General features: G+C 47.4%; 2 protein-coding genes across 4 annotated transcripts in view; one reads left to right on the top strand and one right to left on the bottom strand.

Moving 5' to 3' along the window:
• Window positions 1-5,141: 5,141 nt before the first annotated feature.
• Window positions 5,142-9,451, top strand: MAL (mal, T-cell differentiation protein). Of its 3 annotated transcripts, XM_009892508.1 has the most exons (4): window positions 5,142-5,228; window positions 8,650-8,817; window positions 9,004-9,141; window positions 9,377-9,451. In XM_009892508.1, exons 1-4 carry the CDS (start codon window positions 5,142-5,144, stop codon window positions 9,449-9,451), a joined length of 468 nt encoding a protein of 155 aa, XP_009890810.1. The 3 variants fall into 3 exon arrangements, with proteins under 3 accessions (XP_009890810.1, XP_009890811.1, XP_009890813.1); XM_009892509.1 differs by lacking the exon at window positions 9,004-9,141; XM_009892511.1 differs by lacking the exons at window positions 8,650-8,817; window positions 9,004-9,141.
• A 7,313-nt stretch (window positions 9,452-16,764) lies between these two features.
• MRPS5 (mitochondrial ribosomal protein S5) overlaps window positions 16,765-19,562 on the bottom strand; it is a 193,389-nt gene continuing 190,591 nt past the window's right edge. Inside the window, exons 10-11 of the mRNA XM_009892523.1 lie at window positions 18,462-18,598; window positions 16,765-16,989 (exon numbers count right to left, since the gene is read on the bottom strand). Of these exons, the coding sequence (XP_009890825.1) occupies window positions 16,765-16,989; window positions 18,462-18,598 (362 nt within the window). The remainder of the gene's footprint in view (window positions 16,990-18,461; window positions 18,599-19,562) is intronic.

Below are 19,562 nucleotides of genomic sequence, written 5' to 3'. Positions count from 1 at the left end.
CGCCGGCCCTTACCGCCCGAAGTTTCCCGAAACCACGCGTGCACCCGCCGCAAGGGGTGGAGGAGGAGGGGCGTAGAGGAGGGATCCCCGGGCGGAAAGAGGGCGCTGACAGCCCCGGGCGGAGGAGGGAGGGGCCCGGCAGAGATGCCCACCCTGAGGGGGCTCCCCCACAGCAGCAGGCTGGGGGAGCTGACAGGCCCAGCTGCCCCCAGGGAGGCCCCGGCACCCCCTCACCCCCCTCAGCAGGTCAGGACCCTCGGGCAGAGTCCACCTCATGTCCCTCGCCCATCCAGTAATGGCCAGTGCTGCGGTGCCCGTTGCCAGGCGTTGCCCTCAGGAGAAGCTGTTGCCATTGGCAACCCCCCAGAGGGCTGAGGCCACGCACAGCTCAGCTCTGGAGTGGCCCAGTTGACGGTGGGTTTGGTTCGCCCTCAGCTTTCCCGCCTCCCAGAGGAGCTCTTCCCCGTCAGTGTCAACCGATGTTGACTTGCTGCAGCCAAACCATCAAGGAATAAAACTGGGGAACAATCTGGGTCAAATGGCGTCATGGAGCATGCGGAAATCTCCGCTTCCCTCAGTGTCCACACACAGCTTTGGTTCGGCACAGGCCAAGTCCACGTTGTGGGATCCGCAGAGACAGTGTCTCATGGACACCTTATTTAAAAGACATATCAACAACCAGTTACAGCCTTAGGGGACAAAAATACCTATCCAGAAGCCTTCTATTAACCTCTAAAACACTCCACGTACATAAATGATGGTATTTGCCAACCACTTTGAGGTATGCCCATTACAAGTGCAACACAGAAAGTTCAGCATTTCACTGTTTCAGCAGCAAATCCGGGTCCTCAAAACTCCCACTGACGTGCAGGGTTGGCTTAAGGTCCTTGCAGAACTGGGTCTTCAGTTCTTCCAGAAACAGCTGCACAAAACTCCTGCATTCTGGTGTTTCCCTGTTTTCCATCTTTCGCCCCACTGACGTGCGCTGAGTGTAGAACAGCCCTGAGGAAAACCCAGGAGAAAAGCCCGGCGATGCGAGGGGCTGCCCAAAGAGCATGGTCTTTTCTCAGGGCTGGGTTGAACAGGGTGGCTTTATGGCTGTTTGGCCGGTGGTTATGACAGGCACAGGGAAGCATGGCCAGAAGGGCTTCTGCCAAACGGGGAAAGGAGGGACACCAAAGGGGTAATCATGGGTGTTTTCTTCTTTTGAGGGAGCAACCATCACTTCCATTGAATCTCGCTAAAATCACGGATGTTGTACCAGGTCTTCTTGCAGTCCTTTACTGCGCCGCCCCGGAGGAGCCCTTCCCCACACCGCGCTGGAGGAGCCCATCATGGTGGCATGTATGGTTTGGTAAGTCTTGTGTTGTAATGGGTGTTGTGTTGTATGTGGTGAACAGCTCTTTAGGCTGCTCTCAGGAGCCTTTACTTTGTAAGAAGAAAGAGCTTTTTATCACCGGGGGCTCCCAGTTAGATACGTAATCACAAAAGCAAACTTAGAAATAAATCTTGGTTTTGCACGATAGATGAGGTGTTCTTACTGATACACCAGGGCTGAAAAAGTGAAGTGTGACCAAAGCAGTGTACTGGAAAAGTCAAAGCCATATTCAAGCTGCTCTATACTGGTAGATGAAACTTGTCTTTGTTTAGGCATATTTTCCGGTGCTTGTATTTTTTCCTTAACAGCAGGATATATTGTTATTCATCTGGAGGGACGAACTTGTAACTCAGGATATTTGACTATTGATTGAAACTAACTACTCTGTTTGGGGTACAGATAAGACCACTTGGATGCTCCCCAGACTCTCCAGTGTTTTTCCAGCGAGTCGGGAACGTAGCACAACTCAGCAGGCTGAGTCAAGGGTAGTCCTATGGTTGGGCTCACTCTGGCTAGAGTTTATTCCATAAATCCATTAGTACTGCTTTGGGAGGAATCTCAGTGTGATCTGAATCTAAAAACCAACATCACGCCAAGGTATGTCATCAAATGTTTTAACCCCAAGTTTGTTTTAACAAACAATGTTTTAACAAACAACCAAGTTCATATGAAATGTGACAAATTAAAACCGTAGCTTAACACTGTAAGGGTTGTTCTGAAACCTCAGAAGTTAACCGGAAGTTTGGCTTGCCAGTCTGAGATGTAAGACAGTAACTCGTAAGAAATGCAATAGAAGCCTACATCAATTTAATGAAATCGTTCCTGTTTTAGAAAGAACCCTTGAAGTTGAGTAACAAAGAATGTGAAACACAACCCATGCGTTGACTTCATGTCTTTTCTCCTGCCTGTACTGCTGCCTCAGCATTCAAATTTAAAATAAATAATTTGCTCTCTCCAGACATAATGTGGCAAAACCTAAAGCGCAGTACAGAAAGGCTTTGACTGAACATTGGGAAATAATTGGAACTATGCCAGTAAAAGCTGCTCCATCTGTGGAGCCAGCAGACTTGTCTGCAGCATTTATAAATCCTTCCTGGACAGGAGCTGTCATATTCCAAGGTGTCATTGTGTTACTTGTCAGCTGGAGGAAGCTGCTTAGTGATAAAAGAAAAATGGGGCGGGTGGGTGGAGAAGTAACAGGGACAATGGATGTAGACAGTGTTTCTTCCTCCCCACCAAGTCATCCGAAGCGAAACCAAAGCCCCCTGCAGTTGGTTATAAGAAAGAAAAGGTAAAATGGTTGTAATGAAGCCCAGAAGAGAGAACCAGGGAAAATGAGACACAGCCAAACCTTAACAAGAAATTGGTTGGCAGTGTTGTCATGAATGTGGCAATTTAAATGGTACGTACGGGCTGTTACTTTAGACAGAGACTAATAAATGTACCTCCCTTCATAACATTCCTGTGCAGAACCCCATCTTCTTCCCTAAAAGATTTCATGAAACTCATCTGAAAAATACTGGGGCACATCCCCCCCCCCCTTTTTTTTTTTTTGCTTTTAATAGTCCATTAAAGCGAGACAATTTAAGTGGATGATTCTGTGGGTTTTGTTTCTCATGACCTTTTCTCACTTAAATGCGGAGTCCATGCTGGCCACCTCCTGCCACATGTACCACACAGGGGACTCATGACTTCTTTCTATAAAGGTTGGAGAGTGTTGTTGCTTTATCTACCTAATTTCCTGCTTCTTTAATGAGATTACATGTGCTGTGAGTATATGTATATGTATTACATTGGTATACATATGTATAAGAATTTACCTAAGTGGCAGACGTATAGACCAGCTCGCAAACAGGGAGATCAGAAAGCGGTGGGAGTGTAGGCACAGAGCTGCACAGACAGCTCCAGACCAGTGGTGGGCACGAGGAACAAGCAATGGGGTTCTGAGGCACCAGTGCTCTCTGCAGTTCATCAGGGCTGAGTAAGCTTTGAAGAACTGTTTTTTTCCTTGTTATTAGAATAGAATTTCTTGAAGGTATGGCTTCTCCTATGTTGTTTCATGTCCTCCGCTGTCAATTGGGAAGCAGGATGTTACTAAAATCAACTATCAAAACTGTTGGGAGTTGCCACGCTATTGCAAACGTGTGACTTGGTTTAGCTGGTGGCTCTCAATACAAGAGGCATTTTCTTAGAATTAGTCCGTAGTAATTGACTTCCTCCTTATAGACTAGCTTCTTAACAAAAACCAGTCAAAAATCAGTCATAACAGAAAAAAACTCTATTTGAATTCTGCTCCCAACATAAGAAGGACATGGACCTGTTGGAGCACATCCAGAGGAGGGCCATGAAGATGATCCGAGGGCCGGAGCCTATTTCTGAGGACGGGCTGAGAGAGTTGGGGTGGTTTATCCTGGAGAAGAGAAGGCTCGGGGGAGACCTTAGAGCCCCGTCCAGTCCTTAAAGGGGCTACAGGAAAGCTGGGGAGGGACTCTTGGTCAGGGAGGGGAGCGATGGGGCAAGGGGGAACAGTTTTAAACTGGAAGAGAGGAGATTTAGACTAGATATAAGGAAGAAATTTTTTACAATGAGGGTGGTGAGCCCCTGGCCTAGGTTGCCGAGAGAAGCTGTGGCTGCCCCATCCCTGGAGGTGTTCAAGGCCAGGTTGGACGGGGCTTGGAGCAACCTGGTCCAGTGGGAGGGGTCCCTGCCCATGGCAGGGAGGTTGGAACTAGATGGTCTTTAAGGTACCTTCCAACCCAAACCATTCCATGATCCTATGAGCAAGGCAGTCCTACCTTCTGCTCCAGACCTGCACCAAGCCTTGTGCATGGGAGCAGCTGCGGAAGGGCAAGCAGCGTATATAGGGTCTGGCTGAAATGGGCACATCTTCCATGGGTCACTCACAGCAACATGCATTGCCACATTGCTCCTTTTATTTTCCTGATGTTTCATGTCTTTGGCCTTAGCTCCCAGAGTTGTGTGGTTTTACTGGTTATCCAAGTAAGCACATTAAAAAGAAGTAAACACACCATATTAAGGAGAGGGAAATGACTAACTCCCATGGCCTCCAGACTAAAGAAAAAAAAATCAAAACAAAAAAAAAAAAAAGAGAAGCCAAATGCCTTGGGAAATCTCATTATTTTGGGTCATTTTTGTTACCTTGGCATATCCAATCTGCTTCTGAGGTGATGGAAGTGGTTTGCCCTGCAGTTCGACTGCCCTTGTCTTGGGCTGAATCTCCACCTGTGAGACATCCCCCAGCCCCGCGGTTTGCCAATAGCCAGCACGTCCTGGCTTGCCCTGGCCTCCTGCTGCCCTAGTGAGGGTTGCTGTGGCCAGCTCATGTGGGCGGGGGACAAGGTGACTTACTGTGCAAATAAAGGGGATGAGAGGCTGCCCCACTGGGTGAGTACAGGTCTTCCCTATTGTCCTCAGATGTAAGCCAGTGCCACCCACCACCGCCCAGGGACTTGCCCTGCGTGCTCAGCTTGTGTAGAGACACAAATGCCTCAGGGACTGCTCACATCTCCCGAAAACCTCCCCGACAGCCACCAAGGCACCCCTGGTCACAGGGTTTGGCCACACCTGTGCCATTCACAGCTGTCTTCACCTGCCAGCAGGAAGGAGGGAGGGAAGAAGGAAGAGCAGGAAGAAGGCGAGGGAAGGAGGAAGAGAGAGAGGGAGGGAAGGATCCTGCATTTGGCAGCTTCCTCCAGCAGCTAGAGCCACAGCACCTGACAAGTCACCGTGGCAGAGGCTCACGATGTCCTCAGCAGCTTCCACCTCCTCTTTGCCCAGCGGCCTGGCCGTTCTGACGACTTTCCCAGATGTGCTCTTCATCCCTGAACTCGTGAGTGCCACCTTTTCTTTGGGGAGGGCAGACGGTGTGTGTGGAGTGTCCAGCCGACTTCATGCTGCAGGTGCTGGAGGGATGAGACCTGACACAAAGCATGTGTCTCAGGAGCCACGCCAGGTCTCTGAGCCACTGAGGGGGGGCTGGGGGCAGCCCCTGATGCCTGGCTCACCCGCACAGAAAACCCATCCGGAGCTGGGGGCTCCGAAGCTCTCCTTTTGTCTGCAGGGGATTTCTGTGGTGTCTCTGAAAACCTTTCATAATTTTCTGCCTAACAATGACAAAATGGTTGCTGGTGGGTTTAAACTATGTTGACAAATTGAGCCGGTTAATTAATTGGAAGATGATTTTAGCAGCTGATACAGGCAGAGGATAAACTGCTTGCTTAAAGCGGGGGGTAAAGGCTGGCTGAGGTAGTTGTTTGTGGCAGCAAAGAGCTCCAGATGCCAAAGCTGGGCTGCTCAGCTGCGAGGGTCCTGAGCTGGAGGAGCAGGGTGCTGGACCTGGGTGTGTGGGCAAGAGTGGGTGAGCCAAGGATGAACAAGTACCTTGTAACTTCTTCCCATATTGTAATTTCATTGAGCAGGAGAAAATTGTAATCTTAATGTATTTGGCACACAGCAAAGCAGGTGCTGTGAGCGCTGACTAAAAATGGAAAGTTTCAATTAGAACCTTTTTCCTGTGTCTTCTGCCCCTGCCCACGAAATCTGCTTTTCTCACAACAGTTTGAGATGCTTTCTCCAAAGCCTGAGTACTTTTTTCCAGCACAGAAGGGTTTGGCTGAGTGTTGGAGGGTGGCACTCAGATTATTTCATGCTAAAAGGTTCAACTTTGCCATCTGGGACTAAATCCTTCCCTGTCACACAACTCAAGCCATGCTCTTGGGATTTCCAGCATTTACTTAATTCTCCTTGTGACAGCAGGTGTTGCCGATGTGTAGTAGGGAAAGGCTTTGCTTCAACTCCTCCAAATATGCTCTGGGGACTTGGTCTCTGTGCCCAGGCCCTGAAAGCAAGACCCAGGTTTCCTACAGTTGCACGAAGGAGGGTGCAAAGTCCCCTGTGGAGGTTCTGGGTGGGTGACACTTGCCAGCCACCCCTGCCACTGGATTGCGTTAGTCCTGGTGCCAAGCTTGCTGTTGGCTTTGCCATCCTTACAGGTACCGACTGTGGCTTGAACTGTTGGTTTGTAATTCCTGTCTCCAGGGGATTTATCAAGGCAGCTTGCTTAATGAGACAAAAATAAGCACCCTATCCTTTGGTTTGGGTAAGATCTGGAAATGTGCATCCTAAAGGCTCAGGAACCACCAGGGGAAAGAGGAATGCAGCATAACCGGATTTCTCCATCTCCGGAGAAGGTGTGTGACTCTAGGTTGTGCAGCTGCATTATCTGTGTACAAAGGAGGCGGCTGCCTTGAATCACAGCATTCAGAAGGATAAAGAGTTTCTCAATCCTTAGTGGAATCTGCGGTTGCCTGCGATGGGTTAATATGGTAACTACAAAAAAAAACGGCATTTCAAATGCCAGAAAGTCCTGCCTGCAGCTCAGGTGATTGCCACATCTGGATGTGCTGATTAAGAACTACCATTTCTATTCTGTAAGGCTGCGTTTAATTCTTGTAACCTATTTTATTTGAAGAGCTTTAAGCATAAATGGGTATCCAGGTCTATGTGGAAAAGCTGAAACAAGCTGAAAACAGATATGTTTGCTTTATAAAAGGCTATTTAAAACATATTTTTTTTCTTAGACTGCTGTTCCCAACCTGCTGTGGGTTGTTATTGAGAACCTTTTGAAACTTTCCTCATTTTTATGGGTCTGCTGAACAGCAGCACCATAAAACCAGCCAGTAATCTAACTACGTCAAACATAACTTGCCTGAGTGAGAAATCACATCCTGCAGGAAGGAGAGGTGGGGAGTGGTAAGAAATGAGAAGTGATACTGCTCCCTCCAACCTCATATCTCACCCCGGTTGTGCTGGATTTTAATGGAACAACTGCAAGGTGTTCTCCAGGATCTTTAGCTGCAACGCACTCATGGTGTCACCACATGAGATATTACAGGGTCTGGATTAGTGTTCAAGCATCTGTCTTTGGTTGTTACAAGAGGCACCAAAAGAGCAGCACTTTGGAAGACCTATTTTCACTCAGATATTTGCAAGGTGTCAACCACATCATTAATTTAATGCATTGATTCGTGCAGTGGAACCAGTGAACTTTCTTACAACTGTGGGGTGACACAAATGATGTGACATTTTCTGAGTACCGTAAATAAGAAAACTTTTTCTCCACTTGCAAAATGCCTCCAAGGAAATGGAAGTGCCCTGATTCGTATGAATTGGCACTTGGATGCTGGCAAAGGCTGGCCTGGCATACACTGGCAACCAGAATGCTCTTAGAGTCATTGAGTATCTCTTACCTCTGGAGATTTGCCTGCAAAATCAAGACCAACCAGTGATGAGGGACAGGTCCCCGCAGCAGCAGTGGTCTCCACACAGTGTGGGTTCAGCTGACGAGCTCTGCATCATAGGATGCTGCATAAGCTAAACTTTTCTCAGGTTCAAGAAACAAGTAGACTGATTTGTAGCAGAAAAAAGTTCCTGAGTGCATTTTAGTGCAAAGACACCACTTGCTGCTTGGACACTCCACAGCACTGGACATCACGCTCTCATCCTCTTGTGGAGGAATCTGCTGGGGGAGAAAGGATGGAGTCTAGATATAGCTGTCTTTGTGGTCCCCATCCCACCAGAAAACCCATAGCAAACTCCCAAGGCTGGCTGAGAAGGATGGGGTCCCACCTGCTACCTGACCAGCAGCTGGGACCTTGCATTGCGCTGGTGTAAGCCAACAAAGGATGACCCGAACAGCTGGAGCAGCAATACAAGTCCCCCTTCCCAGGAGGAGCTGGAAGCCTCAACCTTATTTCCCCTCCCTCAGAGAGTAAAACTGGCTGTATTACCTCTCTTCAACCTGTTCTCTCGTCTTTCAGGGAGACATTTGCACGTGGCCTTCATTAGGGCCATGTCTGTGGCCTTCAGGAGGCCGCATGTTTGTACAGATGAGCTGTGTTTGACACTGCTCCTTTCAGGGATTTGCCACACTAGGTGTGACGCAAACATGCCCTTCGGGAATAAGTTAATCGAAACCAGCCTTCAAAAGTGTCTGACCCAGCCTCCCGAGCCCACTGATGTGGGGAGGGTGTGAATGGCAGTGACACCAGGAGGCTTTTTTTGGGTGAAGGTCAGAGGCAGACGCTCCCAGCTAAATGCCCAGTTTCAAGTAGAGGCTGGGAAGAACTCCAAGGCATCCCTGGGCTGTTGCCATGCGCAGTGCTAGTGCCAGAGGCATGCATGGCTTTTGGCTCTGCTCTGCCTAAGCCAATTTATCCCACGCTCACCTTTCCTCTCACTTTCACTTGCAGATCTTTGGAGGCCTTGTCTGGATCCTGGTGGCATCCTCGAAGGTCCCGTCACCCATGCTGCAAGGCTGGGTGATGTTTGTCTCTGTGTTCTGCTTCGTCATGACCACCGCCCTCCTGTGCCTCTACATCTGCGGAGCGCACGGGGGCAGCAGCTCCTGGATCACCTTAGTAAGTGGAAGTGATAAACCTCAGGGCTTCTTCCCTCCCTGGTGTCATTGGTAGACAACAGTCTCCTCCGCTGCTCCTGCCCTCCAAATTGCAGGCTGGGGTTTGCTTGGGTGGGTTCCTTCCCCCTCCCCACCCCTCACAATGTGCTGCCTCCTTGGAAATGACCGTGTGAGCCTTCTTTCTTAGGATGTCATCTGCCAGGAGACGGCGGCTCTCTTCTACCTCAGTGCTGCTGTGTTGGAAGCCTACTTCACCTATAGCATTGGCTTGTTTTCTACCAGCCCTCTGATAATGACCATCTACCAGGAGAACATTGCTGCTGTGGTGAGTGCCTGGCAAGCAGGGGGAAGGAAGGGGAGGAGGTGACTGTGGAGTGGCCTCAAGGGCAAATCTTTACTTGGGGAGGGGGAGAGAAACTAGTCCCAGTCCTACTACGCATGAATGTCTCCAAACATGCAAGAGTCAATAGGCATCTAATGCATCGCGAGGTGTTTGCTCAGTGCAGGAACTCATACCATATAATAAAAAGTTAACTGGCTGATGTGTTTTTCCATCGTAGGTATTTGCATTCTTAGCTACCCTGATGTACGTGATCCATAAGGTGTACTCGCTCCTGCGATGGAAATCATCCTAAGAGCCTCCCCTCACAAGCGTGTCTTGTGGTCACCCCACGAACGCAAAAGTTGTTTGACGACTGCAGTTTCCAGGCTGGGTTTGGGTTTTGTTTTTTAAATGTATATACTATAAACAAGCAGCTTTTTATGTGGGACCATGGCAATGAAGACAAAGAGCCTGCTAGAGGAAAGTTCTATCCTGGCACCATCTGTTTCCCTTCAGTCTCTTCTGGGCTGGGTACAGTTTGATGCCGGCAATTGGGGTGCAAATAGAAAAAAACATCTAGCTTTAAAAAGAATAATATAGTTGGGTTCAGAGTGCTAAAATCTCCCCGAACCACACCTTTATGCCTCCAGGGTTGGTATTGCTATTAGGGGAAGCCTGGACAACCAGCATGAAGGAGCAAGAGTATGAAAGCGGGTCATTTTAATTGCCGCCAGTCCATGTAAGCCTGTTTCTCTCCCTAAACCTGCTATGCCAAAAGAACATTTTTTATGCCGTTTCTGGAAATGCCATCTCTGACTCGTGATGAGAAACAGGGATGATATTTAACTTGCCTCAGGGGCAATGTTAGTTATTGCAGTCCCTGCAGGGTATTGCTGAATTATGAGGCACGACCATAATGCCAGGAAATACCACTGTCTTTAATCCCCCTGCGAAATACCACTTAGAAGGTGCATGGTAGACTGAAGGAGAAAATTGCATGGGTGATTAGAATAAGCAGAGGCATCCAACTCTTCTCTTTGGCTCACGGCTGCTCTCGCATACACCACTATGGCACTAATAAAGATGGGTTTACTGTCATTTTTGCAACTAGACAGAGTCATTTTTGCTGTTTGCCCTTTGCTGTACGCAGCCCTGTACAGCCTCGGGAGCACTGCACTGGGACAGGGCAATGCCTAAGGAGGAGGCACAGGCTTGGGCATGAATTTGGAGGGCTTTGCTGGCAAGGGGAGCCTGTGGCCAGGGCCAGAAGCTAACCTCACTCAAGGTTAATCTCCATGATGATGTTTATGTAGATGCTTCAATTACTCCAGAGTGTTAACTTGAATGAGTGTGCTGGTTTTGGCTGGGATAGAGTTCATTGTCTTCATGGTACGGGGCTCTGCTTTGGATTTGTGCTGAAAACAGCATTGATAATGTAGGAGTGTTTTCGGTATTGCTGAGCAGCGCTTGCACAGAGCTTTCTGCTCCTCACCCCACCCCACCAGCGAGTGGACTGGGGGGGGCACAAGGAGCTGGGAGGGGATGCAGCCAGGACAGCTGACCCCAACTGACCCAAGGGATATTTCATGCCATACGGCATCATGGTCAGCAATAAAAGCTGGGGGAAGAAGGAGGAAAGAGGGACATTTGGAGTTGTGGCATTTGTCTTCCAAAGTAGTCATTACACATGATGGAGACCTGCGTTCCTGCAGATGGCTGAACACCTGCCTGTCCATGGGAAGCAGTGAATGAATTCCTTGTTTTGCTTTGCTTGCGTGTGTGGCTTTTGCTTTACCTATTAAACTGTCTTTATCAACCCACGAGTTTTTCTCACTTTTACCCTTCCAATTCTCTCTCCCCCATCCCACCAGGGACAGTGAGTGAGCGGCTGCGTGGTACTTAATGGCCAGCTGGGGTTAAACCATGACAGTGAATTAATTTAAATGGGGTTTAGACCCAACAAATGGCGTTTTCAGATGTTAGAGTTGCCTCATAAACAGAGGTACCAAATTAGGCCTTCCAGCTTGTGGGTCAAAAAACGCTTCCATTTTGAGTCTAAAGTTCCTGGGCTGCAGGAACGGAAGGGAAATAAAAGTTGACTTGGAGGCATCTCTCTTGCTTCAGATCCAGGGGGTGACTTTTAAGCTGTGACCGTGAATTTGGGTTGAAGTTTTTTAATTGCAACACGAGGAAAACATATTTTTTTTTTTTTTCTCATTTATTCCTTGCTGAAAAACCAGCCTGACCTGTTTTGCTTGTGTTAGTGGGAGAAAAAGCAAGCTGATTGCAACAGAGGTGGAAAAAGAAACCCCTTTTCAGAACAAGGAGGGAACTCACAGCCACTTTGGACAATGGCACTTAGTTCTGAAGGTTTAACGTGCGCCGGCTGAAACTGGTTTCAGCATCACGTCATCATGGGGTGTGTGTGGAGGGAGGGCTGGTGCCCAGATTTGCCCTGCTTCTCTTAATGGCCCTGAATTTTGCAATAAAACACAGACACCTTTCTGTTTGGGTCTATTTACACAGGTGGACATATGCCATCGTACCCTGGACCCTGGGATGGCATATATCTTGTGAACCTCCTGCCCCCATGTGTGGCCAGCACCTCTGCCCAGCAGCACTGCCTGTCCCCTCACATCCATGTCCCTGCACCTTGTGCCCATCACATTTACAGCCTATGTCTTGGCAGGGCTCCCATGTCTCCTCCCCTCCTTTCTGCCTTGTTTTGCCCTTTTCTTCTCCCTTCCCTGCCACACACCAGTTTACACCAGTCCGCACTAGTTCACCTGCTCATCCCTTTCCTTCTGGCCCCACCTGGTTTGCTGAGATTCCTCCTCCCCTCCCCAGCATTAGTGTAACCTTGTTGTAAACCGGCACTAGAAAAAAAAACCAACCGGGTGCTGCTGGCATGGGAGTGCTCATCGGCCCCGCTGCAGCTGGGGCGCGGGCTGAGACAAGGTTGCGGTATTGGGAGGGATGCCCCATGGCCCCAGCATAACCCGAGCCAAGCCTAGGGAGAGCTAGGCAGAGAGAAGGGCCACCACAAGGTCAAGAGCATCCAAATGAACAGATAGAAAGGCAGCATTGAAACCCTCCCAGTGTGGCCCCTGGCTTCAATCCCATGCAGCTGAAGAGCTTGCAGTGAGTGAGTCTCCCTTGTTCGGCACAGGGCTGCTGCACCCAGCATGGGACAATGACACACTGAGGTGTGGCTTTGTTCCACCAGGCATGGCACCTGCCAGGTGCCAGGTGACCTGCAGCGATATGCATGTTCCCTGCATGGTGGAAAGTAGACCAAAAAAAAAAAAAAAAGAGAGAAAAAGAAAATTAAAAAAGCACCCTGAGGTCTCCATTGCCCATCATGCCCAGAGCTCCGATCGCCTCCATACAGCCATGGAGACCCACAAGCTGGGCAGCCCAAGGTTGCTGCCTGGAAAACAGCACACCTCCATGCTGCTGAAAGGGAAAGATGCTGCCCAGAGCTCAGAGAATCTCCCAGGACCTACAAAACATCTACCATTCGTGCACCAGGTCCTGTCCCCACAGGCAGCCCTGAGGATTTGCTGTCATCCCACTGGAAACGTTGGGCATGATGAACACTGCAGGCTTCATCCTTCTCCCATGGAAATACTTGTCTGGGGTTAATTGTATATTAGCATGGCTCCCCAGAATGTGAGACAGCTCGCTCTGCCGAGTGCTGCTTGTAGAGGGTTAGCCCTTGCAGTTCGTTGACCATGAGGCACAGGCAGTCCTCGCTGGCAGAGCTGTATGGAACTGCTCCATCCCAGGCTCTGCATGTGCTCAGACATCTCCAGATCCCCCCAGACTGGCACCTCATCTCCAACAGCATTCTCCTCATGCCATTTCAGTCATCCTCCCCATCCTTGGGATTCCCTTGCAGATCATAGAATCATTTAGGTTGGAAGGGACCTTTAAGATCATCAAGTCCAACTGTTAACCCAGCACTGCCAAGTCCACCACTACAGCATGTCCCTCAGCACCACATCTACATGACTTTTAAATACCTCCAGGGATGGCGACTCCACCACTTCCCCAGGCAGCCCGTTCCAATGTTTGATTAACACTTTCGGTGAAGAACTTTTTCCTAATATCCATCCTAAACCTCCCCTGGCACAACTTGAGGCCGTTTCCTCTTGTCCTATCTCTTCTTACTTGGGAGAAGAGCCCGACACTGCCCCTCACTACACATTCTTTTCAGGTAGTTGTAGAGAACCATAAGGTCTCCCCTCAGCCTCCTTTTCTCCAGGCTGAACAACCCCAGTTCCCTCAGCCGCTCCTCATCAGACTTGTGCTCCAGACCCCTCACCAGCTCCGTTGCACTTCTCTGGACACGCTGGATGTAGCAGCCCATTTAAAAAGCCACAAATCAGTCCTTTTTTCCAAGCACTTACACGTCCTGTCACGCTGTTAAAAACCACAGCCACCACCAGATTTCAACTGGCATGGTAACCGGAGTTTCCATCTCTGTTCTTCTCCAGCTTCCCCAGCAAAACAAGGAGGTCTGCAGGCATCTACTCTATAGAGAGCAGGCAATTAGACTTCAGTTAAAACTATCTACCTGAAGGCAGGTAAAACCTCAGGTCCTGTGATAAAAACATGATTACAGACACATCACACATTAACTATGCCCAGATTGTTATCTTGGTTGCTCTTGCTCATTAAATAGCTTCTTAACAGCAATGTTAGCTGTTCCCCAAATATTTGTATATTGGATACCTTGCCTCCAGTGATGCAATGAGGTAGAAGCACTTCCACCTTCTGAATTGCAGAAGAATTTGCTTTGTCTGAACAAAAAGAAACTTAAAGAAAAGTTTGGCCAGCTCCATGGAAAACACAGAAGTTTCTGATGTTTCTCATTTTACAGTCAGCTTTATCTGTGAGTGGTGAGCAAACTGTGTGCTGGGTAAAACATTTACAAAAGCATCTATACATATATGAACCTCATCCAGCTGTGGTCCATTCCCCACCTCTGATCTTCACACCAAGACCATGGCCTCTCTCCTGCTCCTTGGTCTCCCTTATGCTCACAGATTCAAGTACTGAAACTCCATTTGCTTTGAAGACAGGGATGGAAGTGCCTTATTCCTGATTCATGGAAGCGCTCCAACGTAAGTTGTCCTGTGGGTCTGAGAAAAGCCCTAAGCCTCCTCACGAGAGCAGAGCAAGGCAGAGCCATCCTGGAGACCCTCATGGGAGCAGATGCAAGTGTAGCTAGGGCGCAGACCTTGGTGAAAGAGGGAGGTTGGTGATTACTACCTTACTTTCTTTAAGTTCTGAAAAGGCAAATGACATTTCACCCTACCACTTCCTTACCTTGCAGCTCCTCATTTCTACTAGCATACAAGGTGGACGTGCAAGGTCCCTACAGGTTGTCTTTCTTCAGCCCTTCCCAAGACCACACAAGGACCTGCCCAATTCTGCCATCCCATCTCACTACACAGATGGGGCATTGCTGGAGACCTTGACATCATCCACATCCCCAATTTTTGTTCGGCAGTGGCCTTGTATGATCTCCTGTGGCACCATCACCATTCCTAGGCCAGAATTGGGTCAGTGGCAGAGCCAACTCACTTCAGCTCACCGTTCCTGCAAGGACCGAGGCAAATTGAAGTCGTCAAAATGCAGCAGGATTTGATTCCTTTAGGCTAGATTTATTCATTCTTGATTTTGCTCAACATTCTTAATTTTTCTCAGGAAGATGCAAGCTAAATGCGAGTGCACATTCTCCAACGGTCATTTGATACGCTGCTTAGAAGGAAGTTTGCAAATGGAACACTTTGCATCCTATGGAAGGTGGATTTAGATTGAGCTGGCAAATAGGAATAAAGTCTTCAGCTAACAGCTCCGTGGGCCTGGCCTAGGAATTAGAATTTTCGTTACCAGAGTGAGATAAAACTGAATTAAATTTGCCATGCCTGTTTGTACATATGCAACCGCTGTCTTTGGAAACCTGCACTGAAATCAATGCAAAATATTGCTTCTACATGTCTACATGTCATCAGAACTTCAAATGTAAATTCCCAGGCTGGTCTTGAAGTAAAACAGGTGGTACAAGCATCTTTTGGCATAGAAACATGGAATTCTCTAGGTTGAAAAAGACCTTTAAGATCACCAAGTCCAACCATCAACCCAGCATTGCCAAAACCACCACTAAACACTGTCCCTCAGCACCACTCCTACACGGCTTTTAAATACCTCCAGGGATGGTGACTCCACCACTTCCCCAGGCAGCCTGTTCCAGTGCTGGATAATACTTCAGTGAAGAACTTCTTCACACTATCCATCCTAAACATCCCCTGGCGCAACTTGAGGCCATTTGCTCTTGTCCTATCGCCTGTTCCTTGAGAGAAGAGACCGACTCCCCTCGCTACAACCTCCTTTCAGGGAGTTGTAGAGTGATAAGGTCACCCTCAGCCTCCTTTTCTCCAGGCTGAACAACCCAGTTCCCTCAGCTGCTCCTCACTGACTGGGAGGCACAGAAGTTAACTCCTCAATTGTTTTACAGCCTAGAGTGATAAAACATTGTTTGGGTTTGGTTCCACTGTCTCTTTTGCCATGCCCAAGACAAAAGGACGGAGTTGACAGGTACAGCACTATGTCCTAGCATGTGGATGCAGAGTCTTCTGGTGGGATGTGGGTGATTGATCCTCCAACCAGAGAGCTAATCTAGCATCTGGCATGCACCTATGTGTGCTTCAGCTGGAGATCTGCTACGCGAAGGGTTTCACTCCACCTCCGGTCAGAGGCCAGTGTGTATTGTGGACCTGCTCCTTCTCCTTTAACCCTCTGACAGCTGTAGCACTTCCTGAGCTCTGGGTAGGGTCCAAGACTCTACTGTGCTCAGTAGCAAACTGGCATAAAATGAAGTTAGGTGTTATCCCAGCACATGAGGAGAGCACCGTAAGAAAGGCTGGATTGCAGGTTTCAGACTGGACTTCCAACGCCAGTCAACACACTGCAGTATCCCACAGGAGACTGTGGGGTGGCTGTCCTCGGATATTTGGGCTCTGCCTCATTTGGGGAACTCTGCCACTTGCACGAATAGTGTGTGAACAACTCCAGCTGTTGCCCACCATCACGTTGCCCTCCTTCCCCCCCCCAAGAAGGCACACAACTACTACTTTCACAGCTCAAATGAGTGAGCCTAGTGAGTGAGATGGAGAGCGCACACATTAACTCTCACTACTGCTGCCTGCTTCAAGATCTCCCAGACATCATCATTTTGCAAAAAAGACCCCAACAAACCTGCACTGAACTCATTCCGAGGATTCTTTATTGCTTTCACAACCTTATCTTTTCAGTAGTTTCCCAAGAGCTTGTGAAAGAAACATGGAGTCTGTTGATTAAACATCATATTCAGGAATCGAGTAAATGCATACTTGAAGACAAAGTCTGCTTCACCAGCTGCTTCCATCTGAACGTCCCCAGTCAAACAGTGGTCAGAATAATTTTGGGAAAGCAAACAGTGTTACTAAACAGCGATATGAACAGCACGAGAGAGGTACTGGTGCCCTCCTCTGAAATATAAGCCTAGACAACCCATCCATTTGGGTTGGGCTTTCCCAGTTGCATCTCTGAGCAGAAGAGACAGAGGGACCAAAGCTTTTACCATGCTGTTCGTCTGACATTCGCCCAGGGAGATTTCTTCATTCCCTGAGCTTCTTTCACATCACTCCACTCCAGCTTTGTGTCTGGAACCTCATCTTCAGGCTCGGGATCCTCGCGGACAGTCCCCTCAGGCAGTGCCACGACAATGGGCAGAGGGCCCTGCTCCTCACGGAACTCAACTACACAGAGACTCTTCTGGTTCGCTAACTGTTGGTGGGTCTCCTGGAGTGGGAAAGAGAAAAGACAATCAAAGTAACGATGTACAATGTTGATTTACTTCAGGTCAAACTCTACATAGTATACAGGGTAGGCAAAAAAAAAAAAAAAGTAATTTACTAATAAACAGTCTAAACTGCATAAAATAAATGACTCGTCAGGCTCATCCTCATGGGTTTCAAATGAGCTAATTACATGAGTAGCAGGAATTCAGTTAACTAGACCGCAAATATATTAGCATTACAATGTCATCCTAGAGGAACTTGCTTCTGGAAAGTATCTGGCCAGAAAAGGCACATCCCGCTAACAAGGATGCATGTTGGCATGTCAGTAACGTGCCAGTTTTATGTCTTTATCTAAACAGAAATTTTGCTTTGACAACAGTAAAGTGCTTATTACTGCCCTGACAGGTAATATTAGCTAATATAATCACATGAATTTAACATTATTTTCAACTCTACCTCTTCCTTGCATACAAGTTGTTTTGTTAACACTCAGAATTTACAGAATAAATAATAATAAATAATATTACTGGGAACAGGAAATTTTTCCCATTCAGGGCGGTCAGTAAATACATCAAGTGCACATCTGTCAAAGCAACAATCTATTACAGCACGCTTTTTTTCTGTTCGTCTGTTCATTCTGTGGAAAACTCAAGAGACAATGCATCGAAAATATATGACAGATTCCTCAAGTCTGATTAACCTCAGATACTGATAAGCACCTGTAACTATCTCATTGGGCAAAGAGGATCATAACCCTCTCCCAAAGCTAAACTGAGAAAGTTGGCCAGGACGGGGCGACAGATTTGACAACTATAGCTTTGCAGAGCTATTTTGGGAATGTAAGCAGCTAAATCCCAGCAGCTACCAAGACTCCACCAAGACTCTACGACCGAATGAGATAACTAGAAATATCCAAAGGCTGACTCATCCTAAACCTGGCATTCAAAGGAAGTCAGATGAAATGCTCATGTTGGATCTTTCCATCAACTACAGAAGCTGGTTCAGAGACATCTCCACTGTGAGCACTTTGAGTTAGATGAAACGACACCACCTCCCTGATTTATTTTGGAGATCTTAATTATACTAGTGATAGAAGCAGCTGTGACGTTGAGTCCTTAGGCAATGAAACTCCAAAGGCAGATAACCAAGCAGCAGCAACCGAAGCTGGGCCACAACTTCCTCTGCCCGTGATATTTCAAATGTCACCAAAACCACTATGACTGAAAGCCCGGAAATTCAGATGTGCCCTGGAAGCACTTGGGTGTGGAACAGGCAGAGTTACACGCAGCTCCTTCCGACTGGACAACTTCATACAGCTGCTGAGGAATTATTCACATGCTGATTTTGTTTGCTCTTTGGAAAATTACTTCATTTTAAGCCTTGCATATAAACTGTTTGACCACAAACTATTAAAATATCAATCCCGTTCTGTCCCCTGACCTAACATATAGTATCCCTACCAGTGCAACCCACCTGTTGTGTTAAGCCTTTAAAGAGAGCTCTGGTAATGTTAATCAAGTTTTTGGATCCAGAAACCTTGGCGTACATGTCTTCAATGCCAATTAGTTTGCAGATGGTGATGATAGCTCGGTGGCAATGAAGACCATATCCTGCAGAAAAAAAAAAAATATAAATTAGCATTATGTGATTATTTGTAAGAATACAACTTAGCTAAGGAAGAAGAGAGAACTAAGAACTCTTCTTAGTTATTTTTGTTACCTAGTGTGTTAGAACACATTGTATCTTAAAAATGGCAAAACCATTCTGTGAAGACCATTCTTCCCAATCTTTGCAGCCATGCTAACATAAAGATCATGGAGTTTTTTTATACTAAATATAGCTCACTCAACATACTGCAAAACCAAATGAAAATGTCACCACTTATAACTGAAAACATAAAACCATTAAAAAATACAACCTGAAGGACTGTTTAATACCACAGGTTTGGGTAGAATTCCTTAGAAGTACCATTGGCAGCTTTAGAAGAACCTTCCACAAACATATCACACCATGCTGGGGACATTCACCAAACAAAAGGAAATTTCTTTCTCCCACTTGGCAGAAAAATAACACCCTGGGTACTTCCCAAAACTAAAAAAACATAAAATACTAATAATTAAAATAAATTAGCAGAGAAGCAAGGCAACAAGTTTACTTAAAGAGTATTAAAATAAGCCATTACAAGGGGAAAGGTTCTAAAGGTAACTGGATCTTGACCAAGTGTGTCTTTACTAAAAAGCAATAGCTTCAAAAACACTTCCTTTGGAATTTCAGGTGACCAACGGCTGAATGTTAGCCTCAGTAATTCCTAATGATGGTAAATCTGACTTTAAAGTCTTGGTTCACATACATGATGGAAGGATTTAAACTGCACTCCTATGGTGAAGTTACTGCTCAAAACAACTGGTACGCTCAAGTGCTGCTGTCTTTTGGGCTTCCTTAGAATCATTCCTTAGAATGGTTTGGATTGGAAGGAATCTTAAAGATCATCTAGTCCCAACCTCCATGCCCTGGGCAGGGACACCTCCCACCAGCCCAGGTTGCTCCAAGCCCCATCCAACCTGGCCTTGAACA

This window comes from Charadrius vociferus, unplaced genomic scaffold, assembly GCF_000708025.1.
Source record: "Charadrius vociferus isolate BGI_N301 unplaced genomic scaffold, ASM70802v2 scaffold139, whole genome shotgun sequence".
Taxonomy (NCBI): domain Eukaryota; kingdom Metazoa; phylum Chordata; class Aves; order Charadriiformes; family Charadriidae; genus Charadrius; species Charadrius vociferus.
Note: the sequence above shows the minus strand (reverse complement) of the source record. Positions and strands in the feature narration are given on the sequence as shown.

Excerpts from the sequence above, each read along its gene's own strand:
- MAL (XM_009892508.1), top strand. The coding sequence starts at position 5,142 with ATGTCCTCAGCAGCTTCCACCTCCTCTTTGCCCAGCGGCCTGGCCGTT. Across the intron at positions 8,818-9,003 it reads GCAGCTCCTGGATCACCTTA|GATGTCATCTGCCAGGAGAC; the intron begins GTAAGTGGAAGT and ends CTTCTTTCTTAG. Across the intron at positions 9,142-9,376 it reads AGGAGAACATTGCTGCTGTG|GTATTTGCATTCTTAGCTAC; the intron begins GTGAGTGCCTGG and ends TTTCCATCGTAG.